General features: G+C 35.7%; 1 protein-coding gene and 1 long non-coding RNA gene across 2 annotated transcripts; both read right to left on the bottom strand.

Moving 5' to 3' along the window:
• Positions 1-4,052: 4,052 nt before the first annotated feature.
• On the bottom strand, positions 4,053-5,178 carry LOC308188003 (feather beta keratin-like). Its single transcript, XM_080576524.1, has 2 exons — positions 5,118-5,178; positions 4,053-4,779 (listed from the first exon to the last, which is right to left on the bottom strand). The coding sequence occupies exon 2, from the start codon at positions 4,756-4,758 to the stop codon at positions 4,462-4,464; it is 297 nt and encodes a 98-aa protein (XP_080432650.1). The 5' UTR covers positions 4,759-4,779; positions 5,118-5,178; the 3' UTR covers positions 4,053-4,461.
• A 9,444-nt stretch (positions 5,179-14,622) lies between these two features.
• LOC308187467 lies at positions 14,623-22,856 on the bottom strand. Its single transcript, XR_013944710.1, has 3 exons — positions 22,222-22,856; positions 20,437-20,555; positions 14,623-15,527 (listed from the first exon to the last, which is right to left on the bottom strand). It is a non-coding gene; the product is annotated as an uncharacterized lncRNA (long non-coding RNA).
• Positions 22,857-23,119: the final 263 nt, after the last annotated feature.

Genomic DNA, 23,119 nt, shown 5'->3' with positions numbered 1-23,119 from the left:
GGGAAATGTTTCAGAAAGTTGTGAGAACAATGGGATATCCTGGAAATTGTTTGATGGACTTCACAACAGTGGAGACAAGTAACAGCTGCTGCAATTAAGGAGTCCAGTGGAAGCAAAGTGACAAAAATCAAACTGTGTATCCTTTTTGATCTCTGTACAATTCTGATATAGAAATAATAAACATACAGACCAGATTCTATCACTGTGTTGTAGAGTTTCAGGATCCCATCATGCATATCTGCAAGACAATTAATGCTTTGGATCATATTGCCACCATTAGCTCTGACTTTAAGGTAATTATTTGGTCCACTATATAGTGTGTGATGCAGTATAAAAATGGATTTGTGCTTTGACAAGGCCTGCACATAAAAATCTCACTGTTTGTGGTTTTAGTTGTATTATAAACAACATTCAGAATATCCCTTTGCTTTTTATAAGACTATATAAGTTATGCTTTGTTTAAAATAAAAGCTGGTTACAAAAATTCTGACAAGTCAGAAGAACATGAAGGAATATGGAATAGATGGAAATTCAAAGTTTCTATTTCAAAATCTACCAAAGAAATTATTAACATCCTTCTTCTTTAAGATCCTGAGCTGTTCTCTTGATCCAATTTTCATTAATTTTTATAATATAGATTTTTAATTGCTAAGGAATTTTAAATTGAACTCTTACTATTTTTACCAATTCCATTTAAACAAATTTCTGGGATCAGTCCATCTCATGTTATTTTCTTTAAACAAATCTTTGATATTTTCCCTACTCCACTTCCTGTTTACTATCTTTTTAGTGAAAGAATTTGGCAAGTATCACATGCAAACTATTCAAATCTATACAGAATTATTAGGTTTATTATTCACCAAATGAAAGTTGAAAAGTTTGTATCCACCTTAACTATTTAATTGTTAGTGCAGTTCAGCTATCTATCAAAACTAATAACTCTATTACTATCTAAATCTGACCTGGAGAACCACAGATGAGATCCCATGCAGGCAGTGACAGAATTACTGCCAGGGATGATTTCAGATATGCTGAATACATGTTCCTTCTAGTAAAGTCATGCACACCACAATTCTAGAAAATAAATTTTGTTTCTTTTTCTTTTCCTCTTCTTCTTCAAAAACAACCAAGAAAAATCTAGAGTCCTGGTCTAAAAAATAGACTTTTGTCAGTGATAATCCAGTATCTATTCCTAAATTTAAATGCAGGAAGAGGAATCCACACAAACTGTCTTGATATATGAAAACTTTTGAAATTACACCACCAATTGGCAAGGCAATGTAATTGCCTAGTTATTTGATTCAGTGTGTTTTCCCTCTGTCTCACTAGATGGCAGACTCAATAGGCCTTGGCTTGAAAGGAGTATCCCTTCAGGGGTCAGAAAGAAGTATCATTCTTATATAAAATGTTGTTCAAATACCCAAATATAAATGCTTTTTGAGACATCCACTTAAGCTGAACCAATTCATGAATACTCAGCCTCAGGCTACTGTGAATTATTCAACAGCATAACTTCCCAAGACAGTCTATATCTGGTGGATTTTTGGCGCGTGTCCACTTCACAAATCCTGTGCAAAAGACTCACTCTGTAGTACATATTACACAAAGAGTAGGTCTTAACCTTAAAATAAGCAAAAGTACTTTCAGCATTTTTTATGGGCTTTCAGTCTCACATGTATAAAAACCGTCCTTAAATGACACTGAAAGAATAAAAATAATGGTGGATACTCTCTTAGCTGGAAAAATCAAACAGCAAAAGTGATTTGTTTTGTTTTGTTTTTTCCCAATACTATATGAATTTTTAGAGATTATTCATAACATAAAAATCTTGAAATTAAAAAATAATAATAATACATATTTTGGAGTTAAAACTAAGAAGAATTAATAAATTGGTTCCGTGCAAAGAGTATGGGACTGAAAAGATGTGTTAATTTAGTGCTCCCATGCTCCCACTCTGGGTCTGCAACCATTATCTGATAAACAGGTTTTAAACTGAACATTTTGTAAGTTGCCAGTGTGCCCAAACACCCATTATTGCTAATGGAAGCTACCTACACGCTCACTAGTTTGTTGTGGATTTTTTTTTCATTTCCTTGAAAAGTACATTATCTAAAGCACTTAGCACTGTGGTAGCTAATAGCAAACACAATTTAAACAGAAACGCACTGATAATGTGTAAAAGGGATCTTAGCTTGTCTGTTCTACGTGATTCCATGCTGCTGTCTTCTTCTCTCATTTTTTTCCATGATGTGAAACATGTTAATTTACAATGAATATATAAGCTATTAAAAATAAATAAATAAATAAATAAATAAATAAATAAATAAATAAGGCAAGATTACCATGAGAAACAGCTTATTGCTCAGATGGGGAAAGAACTACGATTTATGGTCATGGCTTGGATGTTTCATGTTGCCCATTTTAAAGCTGTGTAGCTCCACTAATAACATAAATTTGTAGTGTTACCAGTGAGACGGGAGCCTGACCCTGTTTAAGCAGAAAATAATTGTCCTACCAGCCTCAGCCTGTGTGACCCAAGGCACTCTATCCACACGGGGGCTCTCCTAGTAATACAGGCAGTTATCCAAAAATCTTCATACACCCTATACAACACTTTCTTCAGTCAAACTGTATGACTAGAACTGGAGAAAAACTCATATCATTAGCAGGAGAAAATGACAAAGTTTTATTTGTTCTTTTTATTTAATCCCAGGGAGAACAGGTTTGTGTGATATGTACATACACTTAGACATACCAGCAAAGGAGACAAGCTACGACATCACCTACAAGTGGCCATGCCTTCAAGAAACCATATCTTTTCCAACATTTTTATGTGAATATACTTAGATTACATCTGTGTGTGTATCCCTTCTTCTAGTAGTCAATTTTATCTCTGATCTTCCCCTTTTCTGAAGGCAGGATAGAGTCAGAAATCCCTATTACATGCTATTTACAAAGATAACTTCTCAGACAAGCTGCTGTTGCTGCTGGAAATGAACCAATGTTAACTGCCTTGCCAGGCTGTTCCCATAAAATAAAGGAAAAAAGAAAAAAAGAAAAAAGGTAGAGATGGAAACAATCTTAATTCAGGTATCTTTTGGTGCCAATCTGTTTATTTGCAAAGGAAAATTACAGAGTATCCTCTCTTCAAACAGAATAAACAATAGCAGGCCAGCTCTTTATTCAAAAACCCAAGTCTGTTTTGCAGTCAGTTCTATGCCTAAAAGAAGCTCACTCTGTCTCTCTCTTGGCTTCTTCCCAGAGCAGCACTCACACTGCTTCCCTCACTGTCAAGTTGTTTTCAGACCCACAGAAATATGCCCTGGCTTCGTACTTGCTTACACATAGATATAGATGCGTAACCACATGCACTGCTTTGTTCGTTTAAATTTAAATATTGCAGTTATCATTTCCATGTGTACAAAAGGAAACCTCTCCAGCTGCTTAGGTAAGCTCCTGTTCACAACTTGTTATGCTGATCTGTGTCTGGGCAAAAGTGTCCTACCATGTCAGGCACCAATAAAGAAAAAGCACTTAACTGCACCCTCAAATAGCTTGAATAAAACAGCGATAAACAGGTTATTCTGTGCATGAAACTGGCAGGAAAAAAATGTAACACCATGAATTACATCTCTCCACAATATCTATCTGAAGCCATATATTTAAAATCTGTTAATTATTTTGAAATAACTATGTGAAATTCAGCCAGCTCATGAAAAATAGATGATCTAATTTTTGTTTAATTGTTACATTAAAAGTAGAGGAGGCTTACTGGAAATTACAAAAAGGTATTTTCTTAAGAAAAATTCTGTCTCTTACTTTTCTTTTTATCCTTTATTACTTCTATGGAATAACAGTGGATAGAGGAAAGTAATCATCTCCCTTGAGGGTAGCTAACTCCTCCAGCCAGGAAGGAGGTCCACATTAGGAGCATATCCACCTACTCTTTTCCACTCCAAGATACTGTATTTCCCCCTGGACTGCTTGGCTGGGCATCCCGATAGCAAAAGGAACATGAGGAGACTCAGATTACAATGCAGCATAAACTTTAATGGGTATGAAGAAGGAATCAAAGCAGTGAATGCTGGAAGGAATCTGGTCCAGGCTGCCACAAGGGCAGCTGGCAGTCAGACACCCCTTCACCACATGCGATGCATGTCTTCCTCCCTCATGTGGCAAGAGGGAGAAGGAACAGGACACTTTCTTCTGGATGAATCCATGGCACAGGACAGCAGGAGACAACAAGGACTCATGATGCAGAGAAGAAAGCGAGAGAAGAAGATATCTGTTGGCCATGTTTCCAGACAGTACAGGCTGGCACCCTGCCTTCCCTCTCTGCTCTGCAGGAGGGCACAAGGGTGCTCAGCCCATCTGGAAACCCTGGCCAGCAGCTCCATCCTCAGTTTGTCATCTGGCTTCAGGCTTCCCGGTTGATGCACTCACTGGACTTCCTCGTGGGCTTTAGCAGGGCAGGCACCTTCTGCCATAGTACCTGCCACCAAAGCCAGAGAGGCCGAAGCCCCCAGAGGAGATGGGCACTCCCTCAGCACTCAGGATGCTGCCAACAGCAGCAGAGGTGGTGGATCCCACGGCAGTGTTCTGGGGGAAGGAGCTGAGGATGGGGCCTGGCAGGGTAACCACCACAGGAGACGGTTCAATCACCACACGGGAGTCCTGGCACTGCCGCACACAGGGCTCATTGCAGCTGTTGGCAAGAGGGGTCGGGCCACAGGGACGGCACAGATCATAGCAGGACATGGCTGCGGGATGGAGGTGCACCTGGGAGAGAGGGCAGGGAAAGCACAGGCAGCATGTGAGCAGCAGCCTGACAGCCTGCTCAGCAAGACAGTAGGCATAGGCTGGGGAGCAGGGACAGGCTGTGCAACAACAGAAAGAGGCTTGGGAGCTTAGGTCCTCAGGGACCCCCACAATGACAGCCCAAGACCTTCTCCCACCTCCCCCCACAGTGGCAGGCAGAACAGTGATGGAGGGAGCAGAGTCAAAAAACAAGGATCACACCAAGACCTACATGGAAGCAAAGACTTGGTCGAGGCCAGAAGACCAAGAGGATAAAGCAAGAGAAAGAAGAGAGTGAGGAGAAGGCAACTGCAGCTCACCTTGTTCACAAAGGAGGAGAAGGCAAGAGAAGTCGATGAGGAAGCCTGCTGTTGGACGGGCTTTTATAGTGCTCCAGACTGCCCCAGGTCCAGAGACACCATTTGCACTTGTAATGTGTTTACGTACAAGCTCATCTTGTATGCAAAGCACTGAAATTAAGTAAATGGGAACACTGTTTTATGTTCCCAGTAATGCTACCTTTTAATTTCCCTGTTCATGACATGCCTATTTTGCCACAGAAGCTCCTTTCAAGTGACAGGATTAGAGACCAAAATATTTCCATTGGAAATGATACATCAGCACAGGAAAATGATGCAGCCTGCGATGAGGGGTATCCAACCACAGGATTTGATGACAGCCTCATAACCTAAGGGACTTGCTTTGAGGATTTTAAAAATGCTTAACACACATTTCCTTCCCATCCTAAAATACAAGGCAAGACTTGAAAACACTTTCCTATGACAGGGGTGGCCACCACCAAAGCTTCACATAATACATAACTCTGTCTAAGTATGAACTTGCCATTCAGGTTGGATACCCTGATGGCATTTAGACTGTCTGCAGTCTAACATCAGGAGAAATTCACATGTTGTTTGGAATTTCTTACATCGCTTAGCTCTCATTTAAAGTCTTTGTCTTTTAGAGTTAATCTTTTGCTACAGTGATGTGTATGTGTGACTAGCATAGGACACTACTTGGGGGACACCTCACCTATCATGTCCCTATTCTCCCCAGAGTATTTTTTTTCTTTTTTTTTTTTAATTTTCGACCCTCCTGTTAGGTCCTTGTACCTGCACAGAAGGCAGTGGGCTTTGGTTGTGGGCATATCTGCTGACTTCAGGATATTTCTCTGTGTTAGATCTCTGTTATGATGCCATGTAAACTTTTATGCCTTCTCAGAAACAGTGTTTCTGCATAGGATAGTCTTCTAAGTTGTAGATTAGGGTAGACAGAGACATGGACCCAAAAAGTGAAAAAGGTAATTTACTGCTATCAGTGTAAAAATAAAAATAAAATAAAATAAAATGAAAAAATAAAATAAAATAAAATAAAATAAAATAAAATAAAATAAAATAAAATAAAATAAAATAAAATAAAATAAAATAAAATAAAATAAAATAAAATAAATAAAATAAAATAAAATAAAATAAAATAAAATAAAATAAAATAAAATAAAATGTACTATTAATTGAAGCCTTCTGACAATTACTTTCATAGTTGACTAAAATAGGATCATTTGCTTTTTAATGTTTATTTGCATTTTTGCATTTTTATACTAAATCTTATCAATACTCAGTCTTGTTTACAGAATTAAGCAATTTCTTTGCCAGTGTTCTAGCTCTAGCCCTCTACTTTGGTATTGTTTTTGATTCATCACCATAGTGTCTGACAGAAGTTCAGTTTTCATATGATTTTTGAGATACTCCACCTCAAAATCAAACAGTCTTAGATACCAGCTTCCAAAAAATCTCCCATCTAAATACTAAAACTCCTGTACTGAGGGAGAAAAAAAAAAAAAAAGAGAGAGAGAAAAGTACTTCTGTACTTTTTTTTATAGTCTCTTTAAGTTAAAAATATGTCTAAACTACTGTATTAAGAATGCTTATGCTAGGAATGAGGGAGTAGGAGAAAAATTTACCTTTTGTTATATTCATCTTTACTTTGCTCACTTTTTTCCAGTTTCTCTAGGACATGCTCAGCTTTCCTCTTCAGCATGCCCATGAAAGTCAGACACTTTTGCGACCTCATTTCAGACCTCAGTATCTCTTGTTCTATTGCCCAGCAGCTGAGAACTGTGAAAAATAGATTAGATGGACATGGATGAGAATTGCTCTGTCTAGAAGCAGCAGTCTGGTAGTGAAAGAAAAAAGAAGCAGATAATTAGCAACTAATCAAGAAAGAGATGGTAATCAGCAAGTTGTTATTATCCTGTAGAGTCCTGCTTTTATGCACGTATCCTGTATGTATTGATTTTCCATTCTCAGCAAGCAGACTGCAATACAACACACTTTCATTGTTTACCCATGGCAATACTATACTTGCTATGACACCCCAGGCTTCAGAAATTCAGGAAAGTGAAGTTCTCCATCTTCTCAATGACGGAACCAGCCAAAATCTCTTTGCCATATCAAGTGACAAGAGCATTTTCTTACTGGGATACAAATTCTTAACAATCTGTGCTGGGGACTGGCCTACACCTTCAAACTGTATTCAACATTACTCAGTACCCTCTAGGAAAAGATAAGGTCTCTAGATCTGACAACACTAAGGCTAAACTGGAGAGCCAATCCTCAACTGTATCAGTCACCCCTATAGACAAGAAGAAACAATGAAAGCAGAAGTCAGCTTGTTTAGTAAGGGAAGAAACTTCTCCTAAGAGTGACCAGGAGGAAGAATCAGAAGAGGCAGGCTGCTCTGCATCAGAGCAGAACAGGAATTGCAGACAGAAATCATAACTGAGTCAGAAAACACCCTATCCATGTCCCTGAGTGAGCTGTGAGATATGTGAAAAGATTTCTTCTCAGAAAGAGTGGTCAGGCATTGGAACGGGTTGCCCAGGGAGGTGGTGGAGTCACCATCCCTGGGAGTGTTCAAGGAAAGTTTGGACCTGGTGCTTAGGGACATGGTTTAGTGGGTGACATTGGTAGCTGGGGCATGGTTGGACCAGATGATCTTGGAGGTCTTTTCCAATCTGAATGATTCTATGATTCTGTGATTCTGTGATTCTATGATTCTATGATTCTATGATTCTATGATTCTATGATTCTATGATTCTACTTCAGCCATCACCCAGGAGAGCACATTGTCACCTTGTTGCTCTGACTGGGGTAATAATCAAGAATTAGAGGGCAAGGAAGCCCATCAGCTGGGTTCCCTTTCTAAGGAAAAGGCCATTGACAAAGCAATTGGAAAAGGGGAAGAAGTCCTCAGCCTTTGTAGGAAACTCCTAGCAGGCATGAAAGAAAGGTATCCTGGGAAGGAAAATAATGTAAATTTCCAAAGCAAGTGGACCACCATGGAAGGAGGTATCCAGTACTCAACGGAATTAGCTGTGTTGGAGGTGATCTATAATGACCTGGACAACAATCAGATATCCAAATACCTGGATGACATCCAGTGCACACGATCCATGTGCCAGAAGTCTGTATGGAGCACACCATCATCACACTGGCAATGTCGAACTGACCTTTCAGTTCCTTTCATATTGACCAGTGTTGAACTGACCTTTCAGTTCCTTTCATATAGAGGCATCAGCAGTGGATAGATTGGCTCTGTCAGTATGAAGCAAATCTCTCTTCCTCCCTATGGGCCTGTGTCTCAGATGTAGAGAAACTGGTTCAGTGGCTTGAAGATGGCTAGTGGCTTCTCAGATGACTAGTGATAGGACTAGAGGGAATGGCCTCAAGTTGCGCCAGGGAGGTTTAGGTTGGAAATTAGGAGATATTTCTTCTCAGAATGAGTAGTCAGGCATTGGAACAGGTTGCCAAGAAAAGTGGTGCAGTCATGGTCCCTGGGGGTGTTTAAGGAAAGGTTGGACGAGGTGCTTAGGGACGTGGTTTAGTGGGTGACATTGGTGGCAGGGTGATGGTTGGAACAGATGATCTTGGAGGTATTTTCCAACCTGAATGATTCTATGATTCTATAATCTCCGAGTTTGTGCCTGTACTGTGTTGAATTACTTGGTGGTGCTAGAGAGCAGTCCGTCTGGGCTCTGATATGTTTAGACTGTAGTGCATATAATCTGTGCCTATACAGGCATACTCCTATGCTTTCACATTCTCTGTTTCCCTGGTCAACCAGTGCAGCCATGGGGCTCAAGCCTGTTCAAGCACCCTTTGCTTCTCATGGAAAGTGGGACAGCAAGTCTGCAAATCTAGGTTCCCATGGAGTTCCCAGTGCCAATATACGTTGAGATCATGAAGCTCAAATGTGCTCCTAGATTCCTCAGTTTCGAATTTTGGACTGATATGGACATGGTTGTTACTGTAAAAGTCTGTTAATGAAACATTAATAGAAAATTCAATAGTTAAATATCTTACTGTCATAATCAATGCAAATCTTTTCATTAAGCTATCAACCTGCTTCTCCGATACAGTTTTCCTGATGGAATTCCCTGGATGTGCATGACTCTTTTAACTATACCTATCAAAAAGTTCCCAGGATAGTATATAATTTCCCAGGACTACATTCAGTTTATTTTTACTTCTTATTCTTGTTAGTTAAAATTGTAATGGAAAATGGGACAGAAACAGTCAGATTAAAATATCTAAATAGTTATTTAACAGAATGTCTAGCAGACAATATTAACTTTATAATAACTATAGTATTCAAGTTAGCATTCAAAACTGTTGCATCGCTACAGGCGATTTTAGCAACAGAGCATTTGATCATTTGACACAACTCTCAACGATGAAAGTTTAAATCATCCTCTTGCCTAATCTGGGAAACAGAATTGGCCTAGAGATAAATTTCTGAGTAAGGATATCCTGATGTGCCTTTTGCCCTGCATCCTCATTTTCTGTATTCTTGAACACATCATTATGTGTATATACACAGAGAAAGAGTTTCTTTTTCAGTCTGTAAAATGGGAAAATTAGTAAAAATTAAAAATGAAAAAAGATTCTTATCTCATTTATTCAGAATTTAGGGCTACTTCTGTATTTTAAATTTGATTTGAGAATTGTGGATTCTAGTAAATGAAATGAAATGAAATGAAATGAAATGAAATGAAATGAAATGAAATGAAATGAAATGAAATGAAATGAAACTAAAGTGTGTAGCCCCTGTCAATGAGGTGCTTTAACTGCTGTCATCAGCCCTCTACTGATGACATATGTAATCATATACATATATGTATACACATAAAATATTTTTCTATAAATAACAAGATGACACAAAATGACACAGCATCATATTCCAACTTCTTTGTGTTTTTAGAATGTGTAGTTTTACTTTTGTATTAATTCAGCTTATCTTTCTTTTTGTGAACTGAGAAGATCAGGGCATGATATTTTTCATATGCAGTTGAAAATCAGCCACTAATATCATTACTGCAGGTAACTGTTGGATTCAATATTCAGCTAGAGAACTCACTATCCAGTTTCCGAGTTGCACTAGTTAATTTTACATAGGTGGGCTAATATGCTATTGCTTTCTCATTAATTAAATATATAGGAGGTATGAGCAATTCTGGACAAGCCTTGCAGTCTTGCTTTGTTTTATGCACAGTTAATAAAACACACAGTTCTTAAATGTTGCTAGCTAGTTAAGCAAGGAGAGTTAAACTTCACTCATATTTAGTCAAGCACCACTGACTTCTTTTGGTTTGCTGTGAATGCACTGGTCTGTGCTCCATTCAGGACTTGTCAGCAGTAGGTAAAAAAAAAAAAAACTATTTTTTTAGATTTTTCTTTTAATTTTTCTTTGACAAGACTTAACCAAAATGCTTCATTTAAGGTATTTTTTAAATATGATTTTCTTAAATGTTTGTAATTTCCAGAATAAGATTATTTCAACAACAAAAAAAAACTTATTTTTTAAAGAATGTCAGAACATAACTTTTTCTTTTTTTACTTAATGTACCTTTAAAAAGCTCACACTTATTCATCACTGCCTAATTCTCAAGATACAACAAGGGATGTAATAGAAGTGCAGTACCAGATACTACCTGGCAGCCCTCTTTCATTGCTAAGTAGTCTGCTTAGCAAAAAATCTTCCTAAACTTCTTTTTCTCCTTTCTTTTTTTTGTAACTTGCAGTATTCTCCCAGCTTTCAAAACTTTGAAATACAAATTACTTTTGCTTTGCTTATAGAACAGATATATGTAGAACACTAGCCTGCAGCTAATATAATGTATTCATTTACTCTACAGCAAAAGTCTACATACATATCCTAGCAGTGGTTTGGAGCATTATAGTAGTAAATGAAAGTCTTCAGAAAACAGGAAAAGTATTATTCTTAAATAGTCATGAAGCTTCTTTGAAAATGTGTCTATAAAATCCCTTCTCTATGTCCAGATCATTGTCCATGCTTCAGTTCGTTCAATATTAAAAATCAAAAAATGGTTACGGCTAAGCTATGCTCTGCTGCAAGTTAAAAAGCTGAGTGTCGGTTTTTTTTTTCACAAGTATCGTATTAAAATTGTATTCAATGACTAAATATCTACATAGAGGTTGTAAAATGTTTCCATCTGAGTCAGTGAGACAAGACTTGTATATAATATAGGTGACCTGAAACCCTTTATCTTCCTTGAGATAACGGCTAGCAGGAATCGGATGCTGTGGTAACAGTGGTCTTCTGGTTGTGATTGACAGGCCTCCCACCACATCCTTTAATGTTTCCAGGTTACGAAATTACTTTGTTTTGAGTGTTAGATTATGAAATTAAAGCAACAATCTCGTTTCATGTTTACTTAGTTTAGTTAGTGATGCTAACTATGCTGGTTAACTAACCAGCTAACGAAGACCAAGATTGTTGTTAACATTTTCAGGACAAGAGAGTTAAAAATTTATGTATACAAAAATATGTATAATATAGATATAAGAAATTTTAAAGATATTTAAAGATTGTTGTGGTACCAATGAAGGGAGTGAGCTTAATAAGACCAATTAAGTGCACTTAGCTTTAATTTATTAGGGAGTAGGGAGAACAACCAATTACTGTTTTTTCAACTACTTCCAATTATAATAACTAGGGATACAGAGTGGGGAGGAAGGAGATAAGGGTCTCTAAGGACACAGAGGGGAGTACACCCAGTTGTTATTGACATATAAACACATCAGACACTGAAAGTAACTATAGTAAAGAAGCTGAAGTTTTAATACTTTAATGAATTCCACATTTCAATTGTGAAAAAATAATGGAAAATAATACTGAATAGAAAATTATTTATTCCATTACAGTCAGTAAACATAAGACCTGAAGGTTTCCACAGAGCCATTAACACTTCAAATGCACAAATTATTCATCAAAGTACACAGTAGTCCCATCAGCAGTTGCAAACACATCAAATCTTCAATACTAGTAAACTACTATTTCTGTGAAAGCCTTAATTTGCATTCTCCATTTATTTTTATCTTAGGCTTACAACTTAAATAACCTACAATATCACTTTGTATTTCACTTCCCTCACACATCAAAATTAATTTAAAACAAAAATGAAAAAAAAAAACACTAAAAGGTAAAATATTGGTTTACCACAACAAACTATGCAATATTAAGCTTCCATACACTTCACCTTGCAACTTAAGAACACCTTAAACACAATACAAAACAAACAAACAAACAAAAAAAAAATCTGGTGTCTCCGGTTCATATTCCTCAGCACATTTGGTTTTGACCTGAGTAGAGATAAAGCTTGCACTGGTCTCTCTGGCTTATTCAGTGATATCTGTTGATTTACACTGAACTGGTCTCACTGTTTTTATGTTAACTAATCATTAATAAGTGAAGAACAAGTAAATCTTCCACCATTGTAGAATGCTTAAATAAAAAACATGGAATCATATCTGAAAGTCTTGTGTGAACATACACGTGTATGAAAAGTCTTATTAATTCATTTAGCTCAGACATACCACAGCTGTGAAACTCTCGTTTTACTGTGGCATTTTGTTTTCCATCCAAAACCAAGTAATCTACAACTTATAAAAAGGAAGTTAAAATTTTTCCAGATTTTTGTTATTTTTGCTTTCTTTGTTCCCATTAAGATTCACAAGTAAAGATTCAGTTCCACCTAACTGTGTGTTATTTCTAATCATTTCACAGGTTTCCTTAACCTGGAGTACCATAAACAGGAAATGCCTTGCCACTTTCAACTAAATGTGTTATCGTATCTGGAGGCAATGATGTTAGCAGATAATACATCAGAGCAGATGGCAGTTGGTGTTCAATGCAAACCACAGGTCAGACTGGTATACTGTTAGTAGCCATAATAAATCATTAAGAGGAACTACCTACAACACTTCCAGGATGTGTGTTAGCCCTATATGGAATATTTACATCACAATCCATAAATATCTTCTTAATTACATGCAAAGTAACAAAGTAATGTGAAATAATCTATAGCTGTTTAGGTTTTAACTAGAAATTTCTGAAGGAAAAGAGAACAAAAGCCTTTCTGTTTTTGACATTTTAACCTTCCAGGCTGAAGCGCTTGACTTAGGCAATAAATTTTGAAAAACAAAATGTGTTCTTGCCACATGTGTGAAATGTATGGGCCATCTCTTAATTTCTACATGAAAACTAATTATAAGCAATTCGATAAGCAAATTTTCAGTAATTCATGAAAAAAAAAAAATGTGTTTAAGTTCTTCCAAAGCTGCCCTCCCATTTCTGTTGGAGTCAAAAAGTCCTTACCATTCCTGGGTCTAGCTTTGTAAGACATCATATTCTTATGAAATCAAGATTTATTTGAGCAATACCAAATACTCAGTAAGTTCCTAGACTCTAATGCAATGCAAAACAGTCATTCTTCACCAAAATTAAACAGATTTCCAGATACAGAACCCCTCTCTTAGTTACAATTCTCCTCTGTAAAGAAGGACTCATGGTCAAAAACCAAAGTACTGCCTGTGAGCCAGGCAGACCATCCTTTGCCTTTTAGAAGGAGAAGAGTATAACCAGGGCTCCCTATGGTCTCTCTGGTCATTCTTGGTTTGTTCCCTTTGCAGCATCAACAGCTCCCACATGGGTAAGTAACAAAAGCTTGCCTAGGGGCCAGACCGGGCTTAACATTCTTTTTTAAAAATCCCAGTTCTCTAGCAGCCACAAAACCTCCTATGAAACCAAGTCTGGCTGGCAGATGGGTGCCTCCATCTCCTCCAGGAGGGAATCTCCAGTCCCTGTCACCCACCACTCATACTCTTGGAGCTTGTACTCATAAAGTGCTTTGAAAATCCTAGCAAATACATTAAAATTCCTAAGTATATATTTTCTCAAAAGCCTTGAGCTGTGACTTATGTCTGTTGTTTTTGAAACTGAATTGTAAAACAACTGACCACAAGAAAACAGATCGAAACTAAGGGCCCTTTGCAAATTCAACTCTGTGTGCAAGCCTTTTCTACCACTTGAGTAAAATAGCTGAAAACTACTTCACGGAAATGGCTATTATAGTTTTTGTTGAAAAGTGCTAACTAATTCTCACTTCAATGATTTCAGAGTAAAAAAGGAAAAAAAAAATTTCCCTGCTGCTTGCCAGTGCCTATGCGCTGTGATTAACTAATGCTTCTCTATGTATTCATTTTCAAGTCATACTGAGTCCATAATGAGTAGCTATTCAGACTTCTATCATGTTATTGTAATCTATAACTTTTACTAAAAACCTGTCGGGTTTATAACTTCAATGTAACACAAATTTTTACTTTATATTCTTCACAACTGGCATTGAATGGTTTGACTTCAGTGGTCTGAAGAATCAGCTTAAATTCTCATTTGGAGAACACAGTATCAATCAAATACAAAAAATTTATCTGCACAGGTTTTCCTAATAAGATTTGTGAGACTATTCATATTGCTAAGGGAACTTATCCACAGATCCTAATATAAAATTAAATGGTGGCATTAATTACTTAGTTGTATTTACATTTTTCTGTCAATATTTTACTTCTTCAATGATTAAAAAAGCTCTTAACAAATGAAAGTCTGTTTTCCCCACTGTCATGCTACCTAAATCTTTCTAAATTTCTAGGCTTATTTAAACTGTAGGTACTTCAAATCAAATTTCCTTACCTATGTCTATGTGTATGGTCTCATAAATGACTGCCTTAAAAATAGTCACATCTTTCCCTTTGCTCAGTCAAATCTTTCTGAAAATGAACTCATCCCACAGATGATGATAGGACATATTTTGTCTGCAGTTCTTATATTTATTGGTCTCTCAAATATAGGATGATATAAATATATTTAAATTGGAAGCAAGTAGAACGTTCTTAAGAGAAATCAACCTACTTGGATCCATCAGGAAGAAATGGAATACCAGGAAATAAAATAAGAAAAAAAAAATCAGAACTTTGAAGAAAGATATAACATATATTGCATTTCTTGTTAGTGACAGTGTCTCAAACCATTAAAATCACATACAGCCAAACAAACACACAGACTAAGTATTCTGAAAATAAGAAATTATGATAACTACAATATTCCTGTTTCTCAAAACTACTAAAGACATATCATCTGGATTACCTTGTAATCAATAAAGAGAGAGTCAAATTATTTTTCCAAATTAAGTTTTTTCCCATTACTTCTGGGATTTTCAGAGATAGGCATAGTTCTAATGTCACACTATAATATACAGTTAGAGTTCAAATGGTCTAGTTCCTTATTATTTTTCTTCATTTCATATTATATTTAACACTTGACCTTCAGATTGAAAGTATAGTTCTCAGACATTCTGTTTCTACAGATATCATCTCCTGAAAAATAAGAGGGAAAAAGAAAACATTACAAAAAAAAGATCATACATTCTATTAAACAATTTATCAGCTAAATAGGTGAATTTCACCGGCTAAGTCATGGACTTCCAATTTTAAAAACTTCATGCTCTCCTTCATAAATTTCACAGCTTTGCTACATAAATGAGTTTATTCAGATATTTGTATGGACCTGTTCGTATGAATTTATTGTGAATATGCCACAAACAGAATGCTTCTTAGGGACTTTCCTGGAAATCATTATTACTTTGTTGCATCTCATTATTTTATTGTCACATATTTGGAAGACTTGCTGTTAGTTTTATTTCCTTCAGATATGAACTTTTGAAAATGATAATGATGTAAAAGTTACAATTCTTTCAGAACAAGAAGAAATTCTTTTCAGAATAATCCTGAGCCTTCAGTTCATTTTAGTCTTTTGTGACTTAGAGAGATAAAAGACTCGCACAATGACTACAGCTACTGACGGATTGAAGTCCCAAACATTATATTCTTGCAAAGGCATAAATATGTTCTGTGTTCTTACTTGCTCTAAGGATAAGTACCATAGGACTACTCATGTAGGTTAATACAAGCACTTGCAGTTTCTTGGTTCTCTCTCCTCATGTTAACCCTAAAAGCATATTCCCTTCTTTTACAGGACTACTTTTCCAACTCATTATTGAAACATTCAAATTAAAAATATGGAGTATTTGGATTAAGTTTGTATACAGGTTAACAAATCTCTACATTCCATCTATGTATGTTGATGGGTACGATGTGATCATATCCTTTGCTCTCAATCCCAGCTAAATATGGTGGCATACACTGTATATTATTTTCCTAAAATATCCCTGTCTAATCAGGAAAAGCAAGATACAGTGCCAGAAAAAGTATTTTTTTTAACTGAAGGGGTTTTTTTGCTTATCCTATAAGATGGGCTTAAATAAATAGAAAGAAGAATTTGTGTTAAAGAGCCTTTTCAATTTGTCTCAGTTTAGCTAAAGTGGCAGATGGCAGCTATCTCTGTCCTTCTCCCAGTCCTGCTCTCTGTATGGCTTCTCTGCTGTTCAAAGGAACTCCACACTCTATACACATTATTTTAGAAAAACGAATATTAAGGTGCTAGCTGAAAGCAGTGCTTTCATGAAAAGCAGGAAGCTTCTTTGAGGACAAAAAAACAAGGTCTTTGTTGACAGAACGGGATGGGGCAAGGAGCAGAGCAGTGTGGGTTTGAGTGGCAGCAGAAAGCAAAAGAATTTTAGTATCACCCTAAAACAATTACTAGTACTTTTGACAAAGTGTAAACTACAATAATATTGAAATTAAAAATTATGCAAACATTTCTTAGTCTTTTTCCACATTATAAACAATGGGTCACTTCACAAGATGTTTTGATGAAAAGAAAATTCATTTTTTTCATTTCTCAGGAACAATTACATATATATATTTTTGTGTATGTTTATTTGACAAGTAAAATATCCATTCCAGGTGTTTCTTTAGTTACTGTAGTTAGCTTCATTAATACAAATTCTAGTCTTTTTTTTTTTTTTTGAAGCAAATGTAAAATTTTTATATAAATATACAGTGGTTAGAAATACATATTTCTCAAAATTTCTTTAGGTAAAAAAAGATATTTCTGTAATTTATTTCAAATATTATAGAACGTTTGACATAAGTAGTTTCTTAAATTTTAAATAGGCAGCTTTTGCATTATTATTTCTGTACTTTTTTGACTACTAAAAAATAATTAAAGATTGTACTTCCCCCTGTTACTTCATTTATTAACAGTCCACCTCTGGCATATCTCAGGTTCTGAACATCATTCAGATTCCGCTGTGCTGGGTGCTGCACATACTCAGTAATAAGACACCCTGAACTACTGTGCTTACACTAAACAGAGGTAAAAAGGAAAAGAAAAAAAAAAAATTCAGTTACAAAATATGGCTGAGTAAAAATTATGCAAAATGAATTTGTTAAAAATTATGATTTTGAGTTATTTTGATTTTTTTCTAATTTTGAAACAATAGAAAAATGTTTTAATTTTTTTTTCTTTCACGTTCACTTTCAGTCTTCCAGTAGAAAGGTATGAGACAAGTTTAATAAAAATGAAATTAGAGAGGTGGAGGAGCCTTACTTACTCATTCCCTTTATTCCTTTTTATCCCTTTTTATTCCTGAGAAATAAAAAGAGCACAAAATTTAAAATAATAATAATAATAACAAAAATTAAAAAATAAAAAAGGACAGGATAAGCATGAGAACTGAAAGGTAGAAGTTGATTTTGAAAAGAATGTTTTTAATCAATTTTACTGAAGATAGAAAAGGGAGGTAAAAGCATGGAAAGAGCATCTAAAATCTTCAGTTTGCCTCTGTTACTTTTTCCAACAAATATAGCTCCTTCTCTAGGGAAAAAAAATAGCCGTGAGAGACAAGGAATCAATAGAAAGAGGATGAAGAAGCCCTGAAATTCTAAAAGAAAGTTATGATTCTAAAAATACATACATTTCTCTGTCTCAAAAATATTTGTTATTATCATCTAAGGCAAAATAAAAAGCATTTTAAAATCAAAGTGCTGACTGGAATGTTTTTGATGTGATTTACCTTCCTCATTAAGTTCATACCGCTATACTCATTCCAATACTATCCAGTATTGTGGCTGGTTGGAATGTATACACCCAAAGAAACAAACTGAACTGCATTATCTGGCAATTAGAGGAGGGGGTGTTTAAGGAAAGATTGGACATAGTGCTTAGGGATATGGTTTAGTGGGTGATATTGGTGGTAGTGGGATGGTTGGACCAGATGATCTTGGAGGTCTTTTCCAACCTTAATGATTCTAATATATAAATAAATAAATGAGGGTAAAAGAAAGGGAAATGAGGGAAAAAGTTTATGTCTCCCTTTACATACTTTTCTCCATAAAAAATTGTTAAAATGGAACCATTTCAGGAACCATTTGACAGGGATCAGAGAAATTCTGAAACATCAGGAAAAAAAAAAAAAAAAAAGCATGATTTACCATGATTTGAGTCCACACTTTTATCCATAATGAAAATTTAGCTTTTTTTTTTTTTAACCTAAACAGTTGGCCAACGGTGATGTTTTATAGTGTTGTTTGGTTTTGGTTTTTGTTGTTGTTTTTTGTTTGTTTGTTTTTGTGATACAATATAATTTATTTCTAAATTATCTAAATAATCTCTTATGTCTATAAATATCAACAAATTAAAAAAAAAACACCTTTGAATCCCAAATCTCATTTTGCTAATGCTCTACTCTCTCATAGCTAAGCAGTGGGTCACAGGATAAGGGCTCATGTATACGTCTCTGGATCTTCCTTGATGTCTTCCATATGTATGTAATTTTTATAGTTTGTCATACATATAGCTTCAGCAAATATTGGCACAGTGCCCCATTAGAATGAGTATGTTAAGGAAAACACTTCCAACAGTACCATTTACTTCCACCTTTGGCAGTTGGTATGTATTTCAAATGGTGGTTCCTATATTTTCAGTTCCCTCTTCCACAAATCATTATATTTACCCCTTAAATTTATCCTTAATATATGGCAAAAGTTATGTCTGTAAGCTTAAAAAATATTTCTGTTAACCCTGGTGGAAACATTTATTTGTCCATATTTCAGGCCTGAATTGAACAGCTTTCTGATTCTCAGAACAGAAAGTTTTGCTTTTCTCTTCCATTTGCACTACCCCACACTCCTACAGCTTACTTAGAACAAGTGCTGTTGTTGGTTTGGTCACAAAATAAACTGATTCACCTCATTAAAATAGAAAAAAAAAATAATAACTTTGCAGAAAAGAAAAAATAACGGAGGTGGCAGGGTGGGGTTGGCCAGGTTAAAGAATTGAATCTGCTGCAATCCCACAAAATGCTAAAGACAGCACAAGAGAGGAGTAAATAATGCAGCCGACAGCAGTGACAAGTAGAAGGAACCAAACAAAGATGAAGCAAACAAGCTGTTAAAAAAAAAAAAGAGAGATAAAAAACAACTATTTTTCATTTCTTTTTTTCTTTTTCTGCTACCACTAGCCAGTAATTTGGCACAAACGTAAAGAGAAACCAATATAAATTAAACTGAGCAGGTGTCGTCAACTCATATTTAGCTTTGAAGTCTGTTGCTTCGACAGCAAACCTAAGAAGGGTTCGCATGTTCATTTTACAACTATACAGGCTATTCAAAGAAAAAATAATATCTCAACCTACAAACCATGTCTTTTCTTAGTACAATCAACTGCTTGGTTTGATGACTATGACAAGGCTTGTAAGACTACCTGTAAGACATTAGAATTGTTAACTTTTGTTGATGCTGTCAGAGTTTCAGCTGAAGGAAATAAGTAAGACTATGGCAGCTATGTCCTCCTTATCAGAGAGCCCAAGAGTCAGATTTTTTAGGGTTAGGTACTGTGTCAGTTTGCAGAGTTTAAACAGGTACTGCTTAGGACCTCTCTGAAGTGATGCATGTCACATTGCTAGTGCATTAGAGAACTACAGGCTGATTGCAGATTGGTAACACATAAGCAAGCTTCAGTTCTATTTGAATTTTAGGAGAGGGCATCTGGGCGTGACTAAGGAAAAAAAAAAGTGTAAAAAGATTGCTTTATGGGGTACATTAGAAATAGGGAGCTAGCTGGGAAGCTACAATAGCAAGTGTGTCACACATTTGCAGAAGTCTTGGTTAGCTGACAAGCCCTGATAGTTGAGATTACTTTAGGGAAAACGGTGGTGCTTTTCTATGGTAATGTATGAGAAAAACTGAGTTTTGGTGTCAGGCAAAAGAAAGTGATGGCTCTGCTTTCATTGATAGGGACATAAACCTCATTGTGGAATAACAGTAACAGTCTCAAGCCACCCTTAAAATTAAATCAAGAAAGGGTACCAGCTATTCAACTTACCCACGTAGCCTTCCAGCCGCAAGAAATTTGTGGCATCACCCAAAGTCTGCCCATGCTTTGCTGCTCCTGTGGAGCTCCAGAAAGTACTCACAGAGAAAGCAGATTCATCAGGGAGAAACCTATGGGATGACAAGATCATGGCACAACTTGCCAGATACTTTTGATAAATATCCCGTTCAGGAAAGGTCATGCAGAAGAGTGTGTCAGTGATGAATCCCACTGCTCTGCCTATGAAATAAAACAAAACAAAACAAAATAATAAATAAATAAATAAATAAAAGAAAACCCAAGGTCCTGACTATGGGAATGCATTTGCAGACCATTTCTGTAAATGTATGTTTGAGATATGTTTCAAAAATGGATTCTCAAAATATCACAGAGACAAACTCAGGAAAACAGAAGGAAACCTCAAGTTTGTGAATCTTGGAGAACAAACAAACAAACAAAAAGTCCTCTCCTGACCCAGGGGTAGTGAAAGAAAGGAAATATTGCCAGATTCTGCAAGTTTGTGGTTTTTTTTTTACACCTGTAAAAAAATCCTTTGTTTTATTTAATTTGATCAATTCTATCCTTGCTATTTGGAAACTGCAAAACTCATCAATACCAAAGTAATTTCAAAACTACAATATTCACTTCTAGCTAAGCAAAAGTTATATACTAGGACCCATCTTAACAGGAACTATATTCCTCAAGCTTATGAAATAGCATTTTGGGTGACATTTGCATAGTCTTTCTGCTTGCCAAAGCAGTATTGCTTGCTATTATACATCCAATACATATTTGCCAAACCCACTTTTAAATACACCAAGTATATGAGTTTTCACTGCTTCCCTTGGGAGGCCGTTCCACGGGCTAATATATCTAGCTGTCAAGAAGTTAAAGACTAATTCTGAGTATTTTCAGTTCCAAGCTGAATCTTTTTGCCTACATTCATACTCAAACCTACATTAGCTACTTTTTATCTTGAAACTTGTTTCATAGTTTTGCTATACTAGCATTTCATGTCTTAAATAATACATGACTATCCTACAACAGGGACCAACTGGAAGTACTAAAGCTGAAACTGCTGACTGTTTCTAAATATTGTATAATCTTAAGAGAATGAGAGGAAACACATTTTCTTTCAAAGTCTTTTGCAGAGGGAGACCTCTTAGTATGTATCAGATTATATCTCTGACATCCCTTTGGGTGAACCTCAACACTATTCAACTTCCTTCCAGAGCAGTATATAGTTTGATGTAGATGTTTACTTTTTTTTTTTTTTTAATCAAACTTTGTGCAGGTTTTTTATAAATTTTGCTATACTGTCTTTTTCAGTGTATTATATTTGTTGAGTTCTTTGAAAATGAAGTCCGGCAAATTTGAATGAATTGCTAGTTCATATTTTATTTCTCTGTTTCTAAAAATAATAATCAAGACTTTACATATATGTGTATTCAAAACAATCTCCATATTTCACTGTTTAAGTCATCTTTTAAACAAATTAAATATACAAATTTTTTTTCTTTCTCCTTTTTTGATCATTTTAAATAACTTTGCTCATTCGCTCCATGTTTTACTCTTACCTTTTACAACTTGACGTCACTATTACTGCCTACTCCTATCTGGCAGTATGTCTTAAAACATGAAAAAAGTAAATAAATAAATAAATCTGTTCTATGATCCTCTCAATGAGTCAGAAAAAGATCATCATAAAGTAAACAGGATTATTTGTACTATCTACTTTCTGTTTTGCCTTTACAGTTCATGATTATTACAATTTGAAAAGATAAAAGAGAATGTTACCTGACAGGTTACCTCATAAACCACTGCTTTACTGGCAGCTCTTCAAAACAAGCCTTAGTGAAATGAGAAGATTCAAATTTATGCTTTTCTAGCAGCTAATAGTTAAAGATGAATACATTCCAGTTGATCAGACACAAAATTTTGGTTCATCCAATTTTAGAAGAAAGGGTCTGCTATGAAGTTCAGCTTTGGTTTATCCAGAAGGAGCCAATCCAACATCAGTGGGTGCAAGAAGGACTATCAGCTGATTAGCAGTTGACTCCTGGTCACTGTCATTTCAATTAAGTCAGTAAATGAAGTTTGTTGGTCCCTTTCTCCAAAGATTTGCCACTCTTCATTTTGCTTCTTTCTTAATAATAATTGTCTTTTCTGTGGGTAGTGAGTTCTCATACTAATTCAGCAACTTACTGCTATTAAATTAATTTTGAAGTAAATGAAATACTAACAATATATTAATCTTTTCAAGGACTTCTATTTTGTTCTGCATGAAGAGAAGATTGTCTCTTGTAAGCAAGCTGAACTTGTACCTTTCCAAATTTGTGAATTCAGATCTATATCTCAGTGCTGTTTAATTCAAATAAACCTAAAATATTTCTATAAAATAATTTGTCCTAGTACCCTGTGAACAATGATAATTTAAACTCTTGCCAGTAGCTGATGTTAAGGTTGACCACCTCCATAGGAATTGCATTAAGCCAGAGTTTGATAAATATAACTGAAAACCAATTTAAGTGAAGTAATTTAACAGGCAGCAGATGATATGCACAGATGGGATTTCCCAATCATATCGCTTTGGGGATGGAGTTAGTGGTTAGTGTTATTAAAAAAAAAAAAAAAAAAAGTGCTTTCTATAGGAACTCCCCTAAAGGACACTGGAACTGACAAGATTTTTGGATTT

Source organism: Anser brachyrhynchus (assembly GCF_964034855.1).
Source record: "Anser brachyrhynchus genome assembly, chromosome: 1".
NCBI classification, from domain to species: Eukaryota; Metazoa; Chordata; class Aves; order Anseriformes; family Anatidae; genus Anser; species Anser brachyrhynchus.
This window is presented reverse-complemented; position numbering and strand designations above follow the sequence as displayed.